Source organism: Rhea americana, unplaced genomic scaffold (genome assembly GCF_003343005.1).
Source record: "Rhea americana isolate MKP2758 unplaced genomic scaffold, rheAme1 scaffold_150, whole genome shotgun sequence".
Classification (NCBI taxonomy): domain Eukaryota; kingdom Metazoa; phylum Chordata; class Aves; order Rheiformes; family Rheidae; genus Rhea; species Rhea americana.
The window spans coordinates 1,483,932-1,498,558 of NW_028185595.1; the positions used below are offsets into that span (position 1 = coordinate 1,483,932).

Here is a 14,627-nt window from a genome sequence, read left to right on the forward strand (position 1 = left end):
TGCAATTGCTAACTTTCCCTTCTAGCTACTGATTAGAATCAAAGAATCAATGCTAATGATGTGAAATTGTGGCAAAGAATGTACCCGTTCTTTGCCTAAAAACGTCTGAATTCCTTTTTTTTTTCTTTTTTTGGCCAATTGGGCTTGTGACCAAGTGTTTTCTTTGTGATCTTATTTTGGGTGCCAAAACTGAGACTGCTGGATCCAAGATTTCTAAGAGGAGTGCATCAAGTCAGTGTTCAAGCTAGCCTGATTTTTTTTTCCAGTAGCAAGGGCCCTCTAGCACTCCTTTTGAGTCCTTTGGGAATTACTAAATGTTAAAAACTGAAACTAGGTTTTCTAAACAGTGCTTAAAAAGAAAAATAGAGAAAAAATATTTATCTCAGCTGCYTAATTTCTCTATATTGGTATTAGAAAGGCATCTAGATTCTTTCGATGTATGGAAATGTGATATTTCTTTATCTCAATATGCTGTTCTATGATATGGCACGTGGTTTTGCTTTGTACTGTTGAGGTATTAGAATGCCCTGGTACCTGATAGTGTTGTTGCATAAGCTGTGAAGTGAAAATGTTATCGCTGTAACTAGTAATTGGGATAAACCTGTTGCTGTCAGTTAAACACAGGCCTTAAGTGTTGCCTGGGCTACTCATTTTACAGCAAGCTTAATTCTTTTTAATTTGGAGAATTATTAGAAACCAGTGGGTCATGTTTTACATTCAGCCAAGCTTCCCAGAGTTCTCAGTTGTTGGGTTCACATGCTTTCCGGTGTAATGAAATGGCCAAGTGATTCATCTGGAGTAGTAAAATGAAGTCAAGTGTTTCTTGTGTGCCTCTTCTGCATCTCTTCTCCATAGCATTCTGCAGCTGATTTTCCAGAGCCCAAGAAGCAATACATGCAAGTGATGTTTAGTAGTGCTTCCTGAATCCCATCGTCTTCACTCAGAGCCCCACTGTAGGATGCTGATAAAGCCTGGTGTGGAGAAAGAGATACACACACCTAACTAGTTCTGCAAGAAGATGGCTGGATTTCACATTAGTATCCCAGATGAGAATAACTTAATAGAGCAGCCACCTGATAACTTAATAGAGCAGCCACCTGTCCAAGCGATCTCAAGGCTCAGGTCAGATAGTAAATTTTATCTAGTCTTGGCAGATGATTCTTGCCATCTCACAGTCTGATGGATGGCTGAGTACTTGATGAGCATATGCATGCAATTTATTACTTCTGACTATGTGCTTACCTAGATAACTTTTATGTAGATTCTTTCCTAAAAAAGAAAGGAAAATAGATAGAGAAAGAAAGGAAGAGCAGCAGGATGGCATTGCTTGCTCCCTCCATCCTTGCTGAGTGGCAGGGTTTCCCTGCCAGAAGGACAGCGATAGGGGACCAGCGAAGTTGGCTCCCCGTGGCGATGTGGTGGGGGCAGAAACGCGGTCTGCACTCTGAGAGTCAGGCTACTCAGTCATCTGGGGTAAATATTCTGTATTTGCTTTGCCAAAAAGCTTGACAGAACACCAAGGGTAAATTTTCACCCTCTAACTTTATTACCCCCTTTTCTCCTTCACAGATCATTCCACCTATTTTCCTGTCCTTTTTCCATAGCAAGATGAACCTTGTATCTAGAAGGAGACTAAAAATTATACCTAATAAAATGTTATGCTATGTAACTTCATGACATTTGTGAATATTGTTTCACRGAATATTTTGACAATGAGAAGTAGAAGTGCTTGTTTAAGGGTTAATTTCTGGATTTTCACATCCCTTTCTGATCACTGAGAAATTTTAATGAGTTTTACAAAGTATAGTATAATTATAGCAATTTTAATAAATTCTGGTCCTGATAGGTGTTCATCATATACTTTGGCACTATTTCCAGGAATCATAATCAACCAAAACTGTTTTTTCATAGACCTGAGAAAGAATAGCTGTATGTTCTTGTAATCAGGCCATAATACGTTCAGYTCTTGACATTTTAGCCTGACTGCCAAGGCTAGAGTTTTTTGGACTAAGAATCAGATGATTCTTTTAAGAAGATGCAGATTAAATGTTGAGGGTATGGGGAAACGCTTAGTGTGTATTTTTAAAATATTTTAAAATGCCCAGTGATCCTAACTTTTTAAGTGATTTCAAATTATTGAAAATGTCTTGAAGTGCAAAAGCTTTTGATTTGAGTTTCAAGTATTCCTGCAGTCTGTGTCCACTGCCATCAAGCTGAAAAACAGTAGCTAGATCTCACTTTAGATGTTTAATTTACAAGAAGCATTATAACCTGCCGAGTGTTGAGCACCACAGAAGCAGTAACATACAAAGCGGTGTGTAATCCATTTCCCATAGTCTAGTTTGGGATTACAAAACTAAACCCGACTGTATCTGTGGAATCAAAATGCTAGATTACTTGCAGAATTGCTTGCTCTCACTGCATCACCTTGTGGAGGTAATATGTAACATAAATTAAAATAATAATGGTTTTAGGTGGTTCCTTTTTTCTTACAGAAACTAGTATGTGGTCATAAAACAAGCAGCAGTGCATTTATCAGTCTGGAAAGAGGAAGCAGGCTAAGAATGTCGTCAACTCTCTCAAAACAAAATCCAGCTCAGGTTTAATTTTATATTGATGTTTTCAGGTTCTTTTAAAACTGAACTTGTTCAGATCATTCCTGGGGAAGCCTGGCCTGTTTGAGTTAGTACTTTCAGCCAAGTATTTTTGACTTTGACAAATACCTTTCACGATTGCAATTGATTTTCAAGCCTCTGGAAAAGTTAAAAAACACCCATTGGTAGTTCTGCTCACCGGGCATTACATGCGTTTCCAGAGATGATTCTGGTGATCCCATTATGAAATACAAAGTGAGCAGGCAAGTATTGCATGGCTGGGCCTGCCTTGGCAACACTTTCATTACATACACATTTATTAATACTCCTGGTTCCTTGAAGCACAGAGATCGAGTTTCCAACCTCCTATTATTAAAAGAGAAAAAAACAAGCCTGAAAAGGACAGATCAGTTCTCTGAGCCTAATTGGAAATGCATTTCATTAGAATGGGTCAAGAACCTAGTCAAAAAGGTCTGGCAATCACAGTGTAATGGTACATTAGGGARTGCTTCTCACTAAGTATGGTCTACCCATTCCTTAATTAAAATGAAAATGATTTAAACTGCTACTACTTTCCTCTGTTGTTTGTTTAACATAGTTAATAAAGATATCTAACTGTTGGAAAACTGGCAAGGTTCTCTCATACAAGATTGCTTTCAAAAATACCTCTAAGAGCTGAAGTCTTAAAAAAATGTTTTTGAAATGCCTTCTTTAATACTCCTTTGTCATTTGGATGCTCCAAGATAGTTCCTGCTTTCATGAGACCTCTTTTCCTTGTCGCTGGAGTAAGTGGCAAATGGGAAAAAGTGACTTTGGTAGAGCTCCTTGAAGCAGACCCCAACAGCTAATAATACGTGCTTAAAAAAAAGGTGCTTTTAACAGGTAGGCTTCTTAGACAAGGAATTAGTCTCCCAAGAGAAGAGTGAAAAAACAGAGGTTAGTCTTGGAAGTCATTTGAAAAAGAGCTTTGGCAAGTRTTAAAATTGTGTGCAGGAGCTGGGAAGATGACAGGAGAGAGTGCCAAGAGTAGATTCTCAAAATCTCTGATCGCTGCAGTTATCAGGAGCTGTTTGATGGAATATATTTTCCTTTTATTGCAGGGTCAGAAGATTACAGAAGCAAATTCACTGGGAAGTGCTTCATGGACCTTGTCTGTCCTGAGAAGTGTCGCTGTGAGGGAACAATCGTAGACTGCTCTAACCAAAAACTAACCCGATTACCCAGTCACCTTCCCGAGTATACTACTGATCTGTAAGTGCTGGCTCTCCAAGATGTGGTCATTAGGACCTCTTGATTTTCTAAGACCTCTTATGTGTTTTTCCTAGTTTTTAAAGGCTACAGACACAAACCATTTCAAAGCGGTTACCACTCTAATCCTTAGAAGGAGCAGGGGAAGTTGACGTTAATTCAGAGAGGTGCTACAGCTTCCCTTTKGTTTCCTTAACTGTCACATGGGGATAAGAAAGGAGCCATGGCCCTGTGCCTCAGCTGCCTGTGTATGTCATCTTGAAATGTTGACTGTCACGTGGCCCAAGCTGGAGTTCTTTTTATGGTGCCTCTTCCTTCTACCTTCGAGTCCGTTATCTCCGTATCTGGTCATTTTTATTTGAGAAATGGATTAACTCTTTTGACAAAATTCATAAGGAGGAACTTATTCCATGCCCGCTGTGCCTGTTACTTGGGTGAAGCGACTCGCACTGTGATTAATATGTTGTTAAGCTACAATTGATCTTAAGAAATTTATCTACTATTAGAGATTCTTAGGAATTACGAACATAATATGCTTTTAAGTAGAGTATAGGAAAACAAGTTTATTACTTAGTAATTTAAGATTCTGAGAGATTACTATGTGAAGATATTCACAGTTTTCTTTTTCTGTTACTGTTCTCTTTGTAGTAGTAAGAGACTCTCTTTAAACTCCCACAAAAATGTTGAAGTGTAGATAGAAGAAAGAGAGAGACTTTCAGAAATACAATAAAGTATCTACATAGAAAAAATGAGCTGTATGTAATCAGAGACATTATTTTGCATCCCAAACCTGCCAAGGTAGTGATCTTGGCAGCATTTTTGAAGAACGATAGCCTTAGAGGGGAAAGGTCCTGAAATCAGATCCCCCCCTGTTTACAGGAGCAGACCTGCAGCTAGTGCATGTCCTCTGGCTTTGTGTGGGTTTTTCAGCCCGTGTCCTGYGCATTGCAAGAAGGCAGCACTGTCCTTACATAGTCTTATATATTCCTTTTCCTTCAAAGTTTGACTCTTTTGACTCTACGAGTCTGGGAGAGATGACAGTATCTTGTTTAACAAAGGTCATAATTCTCTGTGTGGCACTCTTGTATGGCACAGGCAGATACCTAGAGGGATCTGTCAAGCACTAAACATTTTTTATTTCTTCCTACCAGGCGTTTGAATGACAATGATATTTCTGTTTTGGAAGCTATCGGACTCTTCAAGAAATTGCCAAACCTCAGAAAAATGTAAGTTTAAGTCACTTGCTTGTTAGCTGTATATTTAATAGAGTACCTGCTGCCCTTCCTGTGTGGGAGGAGGAAGGGACGAAGCTTTAATCATTTAGTACTACAGTAGCAGAACTCACTTTTTTAGTGTGAATTTAAGGGAACTGAATGAGTTCCTGTTAGACAGCCTCAGTTAAACCAGTGACACAGGAGTATCGCCAGTATTCTTTAGACTGTATTTCCTAAAGTCTTTGAGTCATGGACACTGAAGGGAATTCAGTCCAGGCATCCATTCAAATTAATGCTTATTATTAAAGATGGCCACCAAGTTTAGTATTCTGTTTTTGTCTTACAAATGGGTTACCTTGTGCAACCATCGAGGCCACCATTACAGCTGAAGCAGAACTCCAAATAGGATGATTATGCCAAATATTTCAAAGGGAAAGTGATATTAATTACAAGAAACAGATGATGGTAGCTTCTTTAGGTTGATACTGTTTTAGAGCAGAGAATCAGGCAACCAATTTAGAGATCAATGTTTCTGTGTATATTTAATACGAGTTTTGTTTTGAAAAGAGGATGAAAGGTTAGACACCTCTTGATCAGTTTTCTAAATGGATTTTTAAACTGTTAACACCATGACACAATGTCACATGACATATAATGTCCTACCTACTGTTTACTTTTAGTAACATKTTATTGGCTCTGCTAGATTCAAGGTAATTTAGGATTTCTGTCCTGTGTTCAAGACACACATGATGTTGGCCATCTGGTGCTTCCTAACCATTTGAAACTGTGTAAGATCTCAGGGGCTCGAGAGATGGCTACAGTGTGATTCTTATGTCAGTTTTATTTCTACAGGAATTTCAGCTGCTCTGCTGCAGGTTGGGAGTGGGAGGTGTGTTTGGGGAAGTACGGGCCATCAAACCCAGGAATTAATCCTATACTCAGGCTAGAATTTTATGAATGGTCTGTAAGTTGTCATTACAGTGCACTTAAAATGAGTTATTGATGTTGTAGCACCCTGTAGTCCAGAATACATGGGTGCCTAATGTAGATGGCAATGAAAAAGGCATGGTATATAAAAGTATACACAAATGGGAAAACATTTTTCGTCATCAGACCGTAGGGATTTGAGTTTTGAAAAATAGTAAGATGTAATAGCTGGAATCCTTTCTTTTGTTTGATCTGAGCCTTGCTGCAGGCTGGTTGTGGCACTGTCCTCATTTCCATCATCTCAGGTGTGGGGCACCTTGACAAGCCTCTACGGTATGCATAAATGCAGCAGGAAGCAGCTATGACGGGGTTTTTAAGAGTTAATAGGCCATCATTCAAGATAGAGATTTAGCGTTGGTGTAGGGAAATACCAGTGGATGGGGCTGCAGCTGCTCACAGTGCTGCTGCAGCAGCTCTGTGCGGGTGGCGGGGGGATATAGAGGTCCTCTTCATTAAGCCGTGCTACTTACTGCTGCTGTTTCGAATTAAGGAGGAAAAACACTGATCAAGCTCCCATTTTTCTAAGTGTATATGGGACACACATTTCTCCTGTTGTTTGATGGGCAATATTGACATAGTCTTATCATATTCCTTATTGGTTCAAGTGTTAAAGGAAAATAGCAGATGTAAAAACATGTTCCTAGGCTGAAGGAAAGAGCTCAGAGTGTTGCGCYGGCAGGCCATTGGCAAAAATCGCCTTTCACAGGAGATACTGTACAAGGCATTTTTTTCTTAATCTCTGCAATTCAGGTTTCTCTGAAATGAACAGTGTTGAGGTAGCAGAGTTAATTGCCTTTTTATGGTCAGCCTAAGTTGAAAGGATAGATATTTTAATTTGCCTGCTCATCGTCCTTCACCTCAATTTAAGACTCACTGGCAAATGCATCAAGAAAGTATACAGAGAAAGTACTTTAAAAGTCCCTCCCTTCCACTGCAGCTAGAAAACTCCATAATAATTTGAGGCCGTCATTAGCCCTGCGTTTCATCTTGGTGCCTCTTCAGCTGATACTATGCTTAAATGTAGCTTTGGTTCATAACTTACCCAGCATACTCTGAGGTGGTCCATGATACTGGACCTGAGGAGGATCCACATTTTGCTCGTGTTCCAGATTTATGCCAATGTTTGTCCTTATGTCGCTAGAGCTCGGGCAGTTGCCCATGTCTGGATGTATATGGTTGCACAGTGCAGTTTCTCAGGTTTTTTAGTATAATTCCAAAGAGAAGTGCTCAGTGTCATGGCATTGACATGATATACAGTTCTCCAGTGTGTATGTGTTCAAATAGTCTTCAGCTGGACTCTTGTCCCAATCCCAGGCTAGATTCCTRGTCCCCCAATTCAGTACCACCTCTCTTCTGCACGTGCTGGGCGCCTGCCTGAGGCTGGTGTCTAGTTCCGCCGTCCTCTGCCTTTGGCAACCACGGGGAACCGTTCTCACCTGCGCACTCTGGCCACACCACGTTCCCTGCCTGGCCCCAGCCTCGGTCTCCCCAGCTCACTGCCTGGAGCTGTTTTTGATAGTCCCTGCAGGTCTGTCCAGGGTCCCCACTCCACCCAGCCAAGCAGGTTACTTCTGCATACTGCTGTGGAGTTTTAGGGTGAATATTTGGGTAGAGAAGTGTGCCCAGTCCTAACCTTTGCATAGTTAGTCTCTCTGTCCTGCATTGTCTTGAGCTAGAAGAATCTTTAAGGGGAAGAAAGTCTTTGGAGAATTTGCTGCAAAAATGCAAATTTTCTGTAAAATATGTATTGCAATCTGCTCAAATTGCAGCAGGAATCTTAAATCTCTATTATCTTATTTATTAAGGAATTATAATTGAGCCAAATCTTTACAGATTTTCACAAGGAAGATATATCCTTGGAGTAAAACACCAGCATGAATGTCACAAATCCAATTTTTGAAATAGTAATATATTGGAGTGCTTGGGACTTTTCAAGGAAAGGTGACTAGACTTTTGAGATATGAGGGAAATACTATTTTGAGTAGCTTTATTTCCTGAAATAGGTGGACTTCTTTTATTTTAAGAAAAAAGAAAGTCTACCTGAAAACCTGAAAATGACATCTGACAGTTCATTCTGCTAAACCTTGCCAGGGTTATAAAATGAACACAAAATAAAGTCTTGTAATGGGAAGTGTGCTGTCTTATAATGGAAGTGTCCTGGTAATAGCTAGTGCTGCCAATCCCAACCTGTAATACACAATCACGTTTTGTAGTTTAATTCATCTGTAAATATACCTCCTAGGTTGAATCTTATTGTATGATGTGTCAGCCTAGGGTTTAACACACTGTACATGCAAAATGAAATTGAATCATGATAAAGTTTGCAGAATGACCAGAAGTCATTTAAAAAACAGAATCTCAAGTTTCTTGGGGAAGTATAAGTAATTGCTGTCCTTGGAAACAGCTATTACATGCTATGCTTCCTCTTGTGCATAAATTTTGCCGTAGCAATTGAAGTTGTAGTCATCTGTCACTTGTTATACAGTAACAGACTTTATTTTATGGCGAGGGAAAAACGGGATTTCTCGGTAAAGTTTTGGGAAGGGCTGTACCTTCCAAGGCAGCCAGACTGTTGGGAGAAGCTGTGAAACTTTCTCAGCAAACATTTTTCCTACAGAAGGTTGCAATCGCGTTGTATTTTTCTTTCTAAAAATATAATCATAAACTCCAAACAAACCACCAACAGGCTGACATATTCTGGGGAAAACCCCACTCGTAAGATGCCATCAAAATGCAAAAACTACAAAGTGCAAACTGGCCCCAAGTCTTCAGTGCTGGGCTGTGCTTTGGTGGTTGTGCTAGTGTGGAATGTGTGTCCGTAGCACAGCAATGAATAGCAAGAGAAAATGTCAAAATTGACCTAGCAGTTAACACAGGATGAATGCTTTTATTAAGTCTGAATAGAATCTAACTTGGTCTTTCATAACTGTATTGAAGTTATAAAATCAACAGAAATAATATTATTGTAAATTTTAGCTGTAAAGTAAATAAATCTGACTGAAAAGTGAACTGTGCGAACAATGTCACCTTGATAGCTTCCTAGATCTGCTCATTTCCTACTGAGAGCCCCACAAAAAGTAAACCCAGGGCTTTCCAGATGATTTCTTTTGACCTCTTGCCCAAAATGTTAGGCTGGAAATAGGATTAATCTTTATCACCAGGGTGAATCAGGGAGTCCTTAAGGAAACAAAAGCCTTCTTCAGTGACCAGGTTGACTGTAGGTTCCTATTTGGGTCCTGCTGGAGGACGTTGGTATCCTAAGACATACTCAAGACTCGTTTTCTTTTCCAGTATCTTCCTTTATCTCCAGTACAATTCCCAATGGGAGCTTAGCATTGCTAGGGCATAGGGGGCTTTTATATAATGGGAGTTTGCTGTAAGGTCTAAGGGAAGTTTCTTCTAATAGGAAAACATTATTTTCTTTGTTGAGTGCCATGGTCACATATGAAAGATTACTTTAGTGTTGGGAAAAATGGGCTAGGACTTTCTGAGTTGCAGAGCAGGCAGAAGTTTCACTGGATTTATTTTTCAAGGTTTTTATCAGCAGTTGACTATTTGTGCTAGTAAATCTAGACGAAAAGTATGTAATTTCTCATGTCTACTCTTCTAGCAGATCAAACCTTAGGGAGGATAGATTTTTGGAGTGAATAACTGCTGTCATCTACCAATTTTTTGTTGTATTTTGATAAGAAACACTTTAATTCAGGAAGACAAATAAAGAAATACAGGTTGGCAGAATGTCTACTTTTTATGATGAGCCTACTGGGATTGCAGAGCAGTATCTCCTTCAACTATTTATTATCGTAAAGTTTGTCTTTCCTCTGTCTTACAATTTTGTTTTCACCATAGCATTTAATTCCAGATTTTCAGATCTTTTTCATGAGAAAAGTATATATATATAATTGGGTTATTGTGAAACTACTAGCAACTTTCTGGATAATGTTACATTGTTGAAATGATCAGGCATGTCAGAGTGAAATGAATGAAGTTGCCTGTCTACGGAAGTTCTTGGGCCACAGTGGAAATTCAGACTGGTTGGACTATGTAGGAGGAGCCAATTCCTTTGCAATTTATGGCCAACCTTCCTCCCCACTGTTCACTTTTTCCATCTTAAGTATCTGATCATGCATTAAGATTGCACCCATTTCTTAATATATGTGACTAAATATCCTTTAGATAGCAAAAACTAGCTAACTAACAGAAGTTCCTAACTGCAAGGATAGGTCAGGTTACAAGCTGTGAATCAAAGATCAAAGTCTTTGTGTATTGTAGTAACTCATTTTCCCTTCCTACTACAAATGCTTGCTTATTTATTTGTTTATTTTTGTGCAAAGATGCATCATGGGCTGATCTTTACCAAGAAAGGAATCATTGGAAGTAATTACTTATGCCAAGATTCAAAAGAAATGCTAAATTATAAACATTTCCAGTAGACAATAGTTGAGCCTCAAAATTAAATGCATGTGTCAGAATATCCTTGCTGGGCTTGCTTTGACACTGAACATAAGCTGTACGTGTGAGTGTTAGCACAATGCACAAAACTTCTGGAAAGTAAAACCTGTATGTAAGTATTTATATAGGCTTTTATTTCATTTTTGGCTGATTGCTGGCATGCTCCTATTCCTTCTGATCACAGAATGCACAAGAGGTGATGGGTCACATGCCGTATGGCCAGTATCTGACAGTTCTCAGCAGACACAAACCAGCTTGCTCAAGTTTCCCACATGAAACATACCTCCAAGATTCAATTTTTTTTTATTAAGTGATGACTTGTGCAAAGAGCAGGACCTCCAGTAATTATATCTGAGGCCAAGCTGTCCTGTTGCCAAATCTTCTGTCAACTTGTATCCCAACAAGATTGCCTGCTCTTCTGAGCAGAGTAGCCCAGGCGCTAATCTGATACTTTGTCATTTGGTTTATAGCACCTGCAATTGGATTTTGAAACTATTACTCATCCTGCGTGTGGAGTGGGATCATTTCTGGAAGAAGGTGTCATTCAGTATGAGTAATAGTGTTGGAATCTGGTGTTCTCTTTGGAGCAGGAGAATATCTTCTGTTTTCTCTTTTTTAGTGTAGACAGTAAAACAAAAATGATGTTTCCTGTCATAAGCCTAAGCAAATAGAATTATTCATTATAACCTATACAGGGCATCATTGTAGATGCTTGAAGGACTAAGATCCAAGGTTTTAAACAGCTTTAGGCTTTCTGTATATGTTTTAAATAATTAAAAGTCATTTATTTTTATACATTTGTCATTCCAAGTTTTCTGTTCACTAGATTTTTCACAAATATGAAATATTCAGAAGAAGATTCATTTTGCATTTCCTCAGAACTTCATTTGACTTTCTAGATTAAAGTTCTGCAATGCTGATCTATAAGCAAACATCTTGAGATTGGGTATGCAGGATAAATATTTAGTCAATAAAGCTGTGTGTTGCTATAGATGTGGTTGAGAATTAAGTGATACTCATTTCATTTTGAGTGATGGACTTCAATTTAAGTGTCTGGGAGTTTCTGAGTGCACGTATTATAATTTGTATCAGATCTATGTCACACAGTTTTGTATATTATTCAAGTGCTGAGTGTTAAAACAGTAAAGGTGCTGGTACACTAAATAAACATATTCCATATATCAGTGTCTAGTCCATATTTCAGTGGTAGTGACCATTAATCAACTTGTTCTGGCCAAATGAGCACCCAGTTGCCAGCAGGGTCCAGAGCTTCCTGCTATGGATCAGTTGTTATAAAACTCCACTTCTGGTAGCCCTGCGGCCCTTGTGAGCTGGAGTGAGGTCAGGTATAAGAGGTTGCAATTCCACTAATTTGAATATTCCAGATATATGTGATGTAAGTGTGTTTGTGAGGCATGAAGGGGAACCGTTTGGAAGTTCAGTAGGTTTACGTTTGAGCCTGTGCTGAATGCTCATCTCCCTAGATGATCCTTTAAAGACAGATACCTTCCTTACTGTCTCCTTCAACTGCAGTGATGTATGCCTGGAGTAAAACAATAATCTCTCTCTTATTATGACTGGTTTCTCCTTCCAGAAATCTGAGCAACAATAAGATCAAGGAGATCCGAGAAGGCACATTTGATGGGGCTTCGGGAGTGCAGGAACTGATTTTGACAGAGAATCAACTGGAATCAGTGCATGGACGGATGTTTAAAGGTCTCACAGGGCTGAAGACATTGTAAGTGCAAAGACTTGCTTTTCGCTGTTCTTCTCCAACTTGAGCTGGAGTGCTCAGGGTCGGCAGTGCCTGCTAAAATCTCTGGTTTTAGGCCCTAAGGCAGATTCTTGTGTCACTGTCATGAAGTCTTTCATATCTTTATAGTGCTGGGCAGATTTGAGATTTATCTGCTATTTCTGTGAATAAACGGGTTTCCAAGAGTTGCAGGAGCAACTTGATAGTAAGCCTGCCAGGTGCCAAATTTGGATAGCTTTAATCATTTAATATATTTATTATTTTATTATTTTCTATAGAAGAAAGGGCATGTAGGAAGACACATGCCTGTCTAGCAGTCCAGCCCTACACTCCCTTTCCCCTCTGCAAATTATTGGCCTGCTTAAACCAGACCTTGGAGGAAGGTAGGACCCTACAAGATTTTTAAGATCCTGCAAGTGATATGAAATTGGCAGACAGGGGAAAAGAAAGACTCAGGGTATTGCTGTCACCAAAAGGCAGGTATAGCTAAGCCACTTTAAGGCAGGCGTAACCAAGCAGTTGCAGCCCCTGGTGGCAGAAGGCCATTCAGGCTGAACAGATGTAGCAGCCGGTTAACCAGTCCCTGGTTTTGGACTAGCCACAGCACGCTCTTTCTTGGCCATAAAGAATACCATAAAATTATGCTCGGATGCCGTACTACTGTGACTGAGGTTGGAGGGTGCGTGTAGGAGACGTTGAACACAAGCCTAAGAAATTTTTGGTATTTCATTTGCAGTTAGCCCAACTTTATAATTTGCTTTTGAAAACTAACACTCGTACATAAACCGATAAGAACTATTGGTTTTCCTTTTAAAAATTTGTTTTCTTTTTAAAAAGTATATTGGGACAAAGTATTGTGGAAGCATGGAAGAAAAACAATACCAGGCAGTATTTCAGGGTGACATCTAGTCCAGCCCTCTCCCCCATCCTGAAGAGCAAGCAGGGACTGGGCTTTGGGTAATGCAAAGACTCATGCCTGATGATCTGCATGATCTGTACCTGGCAATGTCTGCTCTTACACAGTCTCCCCGCTGTAGAAAGAAAGAACTTGATTATGTGGCTGCTGTCTGTAAATAGGCTCTAGGATGCCAAAGACAATTTAAAATCTGCAATTTATTCGTTATCAGCAAATGCTTCTTATGTTGCAAAGTATCATAGCACATTTCCTTCACTCCTTACTTAGGTATAAAATGAAATCCAACCTTCATCTGGAGGACTTTGGCCTGTAATGACAAATGGGGAACTTTTCTTTTGCTGTCCCTTTAATATTATTTTTCTGTAGTTACAGCCATCTGTTCTTTGATTTAATGTATGCATTATACTAAAGGAATTTAAAATACTGTCCATAGATACTAAATTAATTTTCATGCTATAAAGCAGCCTGTGGCAGTGCTCCTAAACAAAATTCAGCATTTTTTAATAAAAAGATACTTAACATTCAAGCTATCCTGCTGACCTGACCTACATTTCCCCCTAGCTGATAAAGCAGTCTAAATATACGCAGCATGAAATGAGGATTCATAAGTATAAGTTTCCCTTCAGGAAGGGCACGCAGTGCATGGTGTACTGTGGTATAAATCCACAGGTTTTTGGCTTGAGGGAAATGCGTTTCTATCCATTAATCAACTTTGAGCATAAAAATTCTGGCCTTTTACAAAGAGGCCACATTGACAGTATCACGGTCCAATTTTTAAAAGACTGAATGTTTCCTGAAAAGTAATAAATCACTGGGGAAGATGAGTTGGCATCCAGTCTTCCCATCCTGCAGAACGACTGGCTAATGCTTCACGTATGGAATTGAGAAAATGCTTCCTACTGCCTCTGTCTCTGAATTTCCAAAAGTGACCTAAGCGGGTAAGGTCCTTAACCTCGCTTATTTACCTTGCTTGTTCTCTTTAGAGCCTGTGGTCTAGACCTGGTTTTCCACCAGCTTTGTACTGTGTGTATAAGGTTTGTGTCTGTGCCCTGCGATTCTCTTCTGACCTTGTTCCACTGCTCCAAAATGCTTGAGACAGTAGTGGCTATGATAGCTCTTTTTAGAGAACATTAATGTAAAAGAAGGCATTATGTCCAGGTCTTTAACAACAAGTTTCTGAGATGACAAAGTGAATTTCCTCCCAGCTGCATCTAATCTGCCTTTGGTCTTTTTTAAGGGTGTATTGGTGTAGTATCTAAATGCCCAGCTGGCTGACACCAACATGAGATTTAAATCCGGACTTCTAAGGGAGTCTGAATTCATTTTTCACTGTGTGAATTTGATACCAAGGGATTAACCCTCCTCTCTTTAGAGGATCAATTCATGGCAACGGCAGCAAGAGTTGTAGATATGTTACGCATTTCTGGTGATAGGCTTTAATTACTGAATAATATTTCACCCAA

General features: G+C 39.4%; 1 protein-coding gene across 2 annotated transcripts in view; it reads left to right on the forward strand.

Moving 5' to 3' along the window:
* The window catches only part of SLIT3 (slit guidance ligand 3), a 469,515-nt gene that overhangs the window by 351,118 nt on the left and 103,770 nt on the right, over positions 1 to 14,627 (forward strand). For both annotated transcript variants that reach the window (XM_085299580.1, XM_085299581.1), the window contains 3 exons: positions 3,695 to 3,845; positions 4,994 to 5,068; positions 12,090 to 12,233. In XM_085299580.1, the coding sequence (XP_085155706.1) occupies positions 3,695 to 3,845; positions 4,994 to 5,068; positions 12,090 to 12,233 (370 nt within the window). The remainder of the gene's footprint in view (positions 1 to 3,694; positions 3,846 to 4,993; positions 5,069 to 12,089; positions 12,234 to 14,627) is intronic.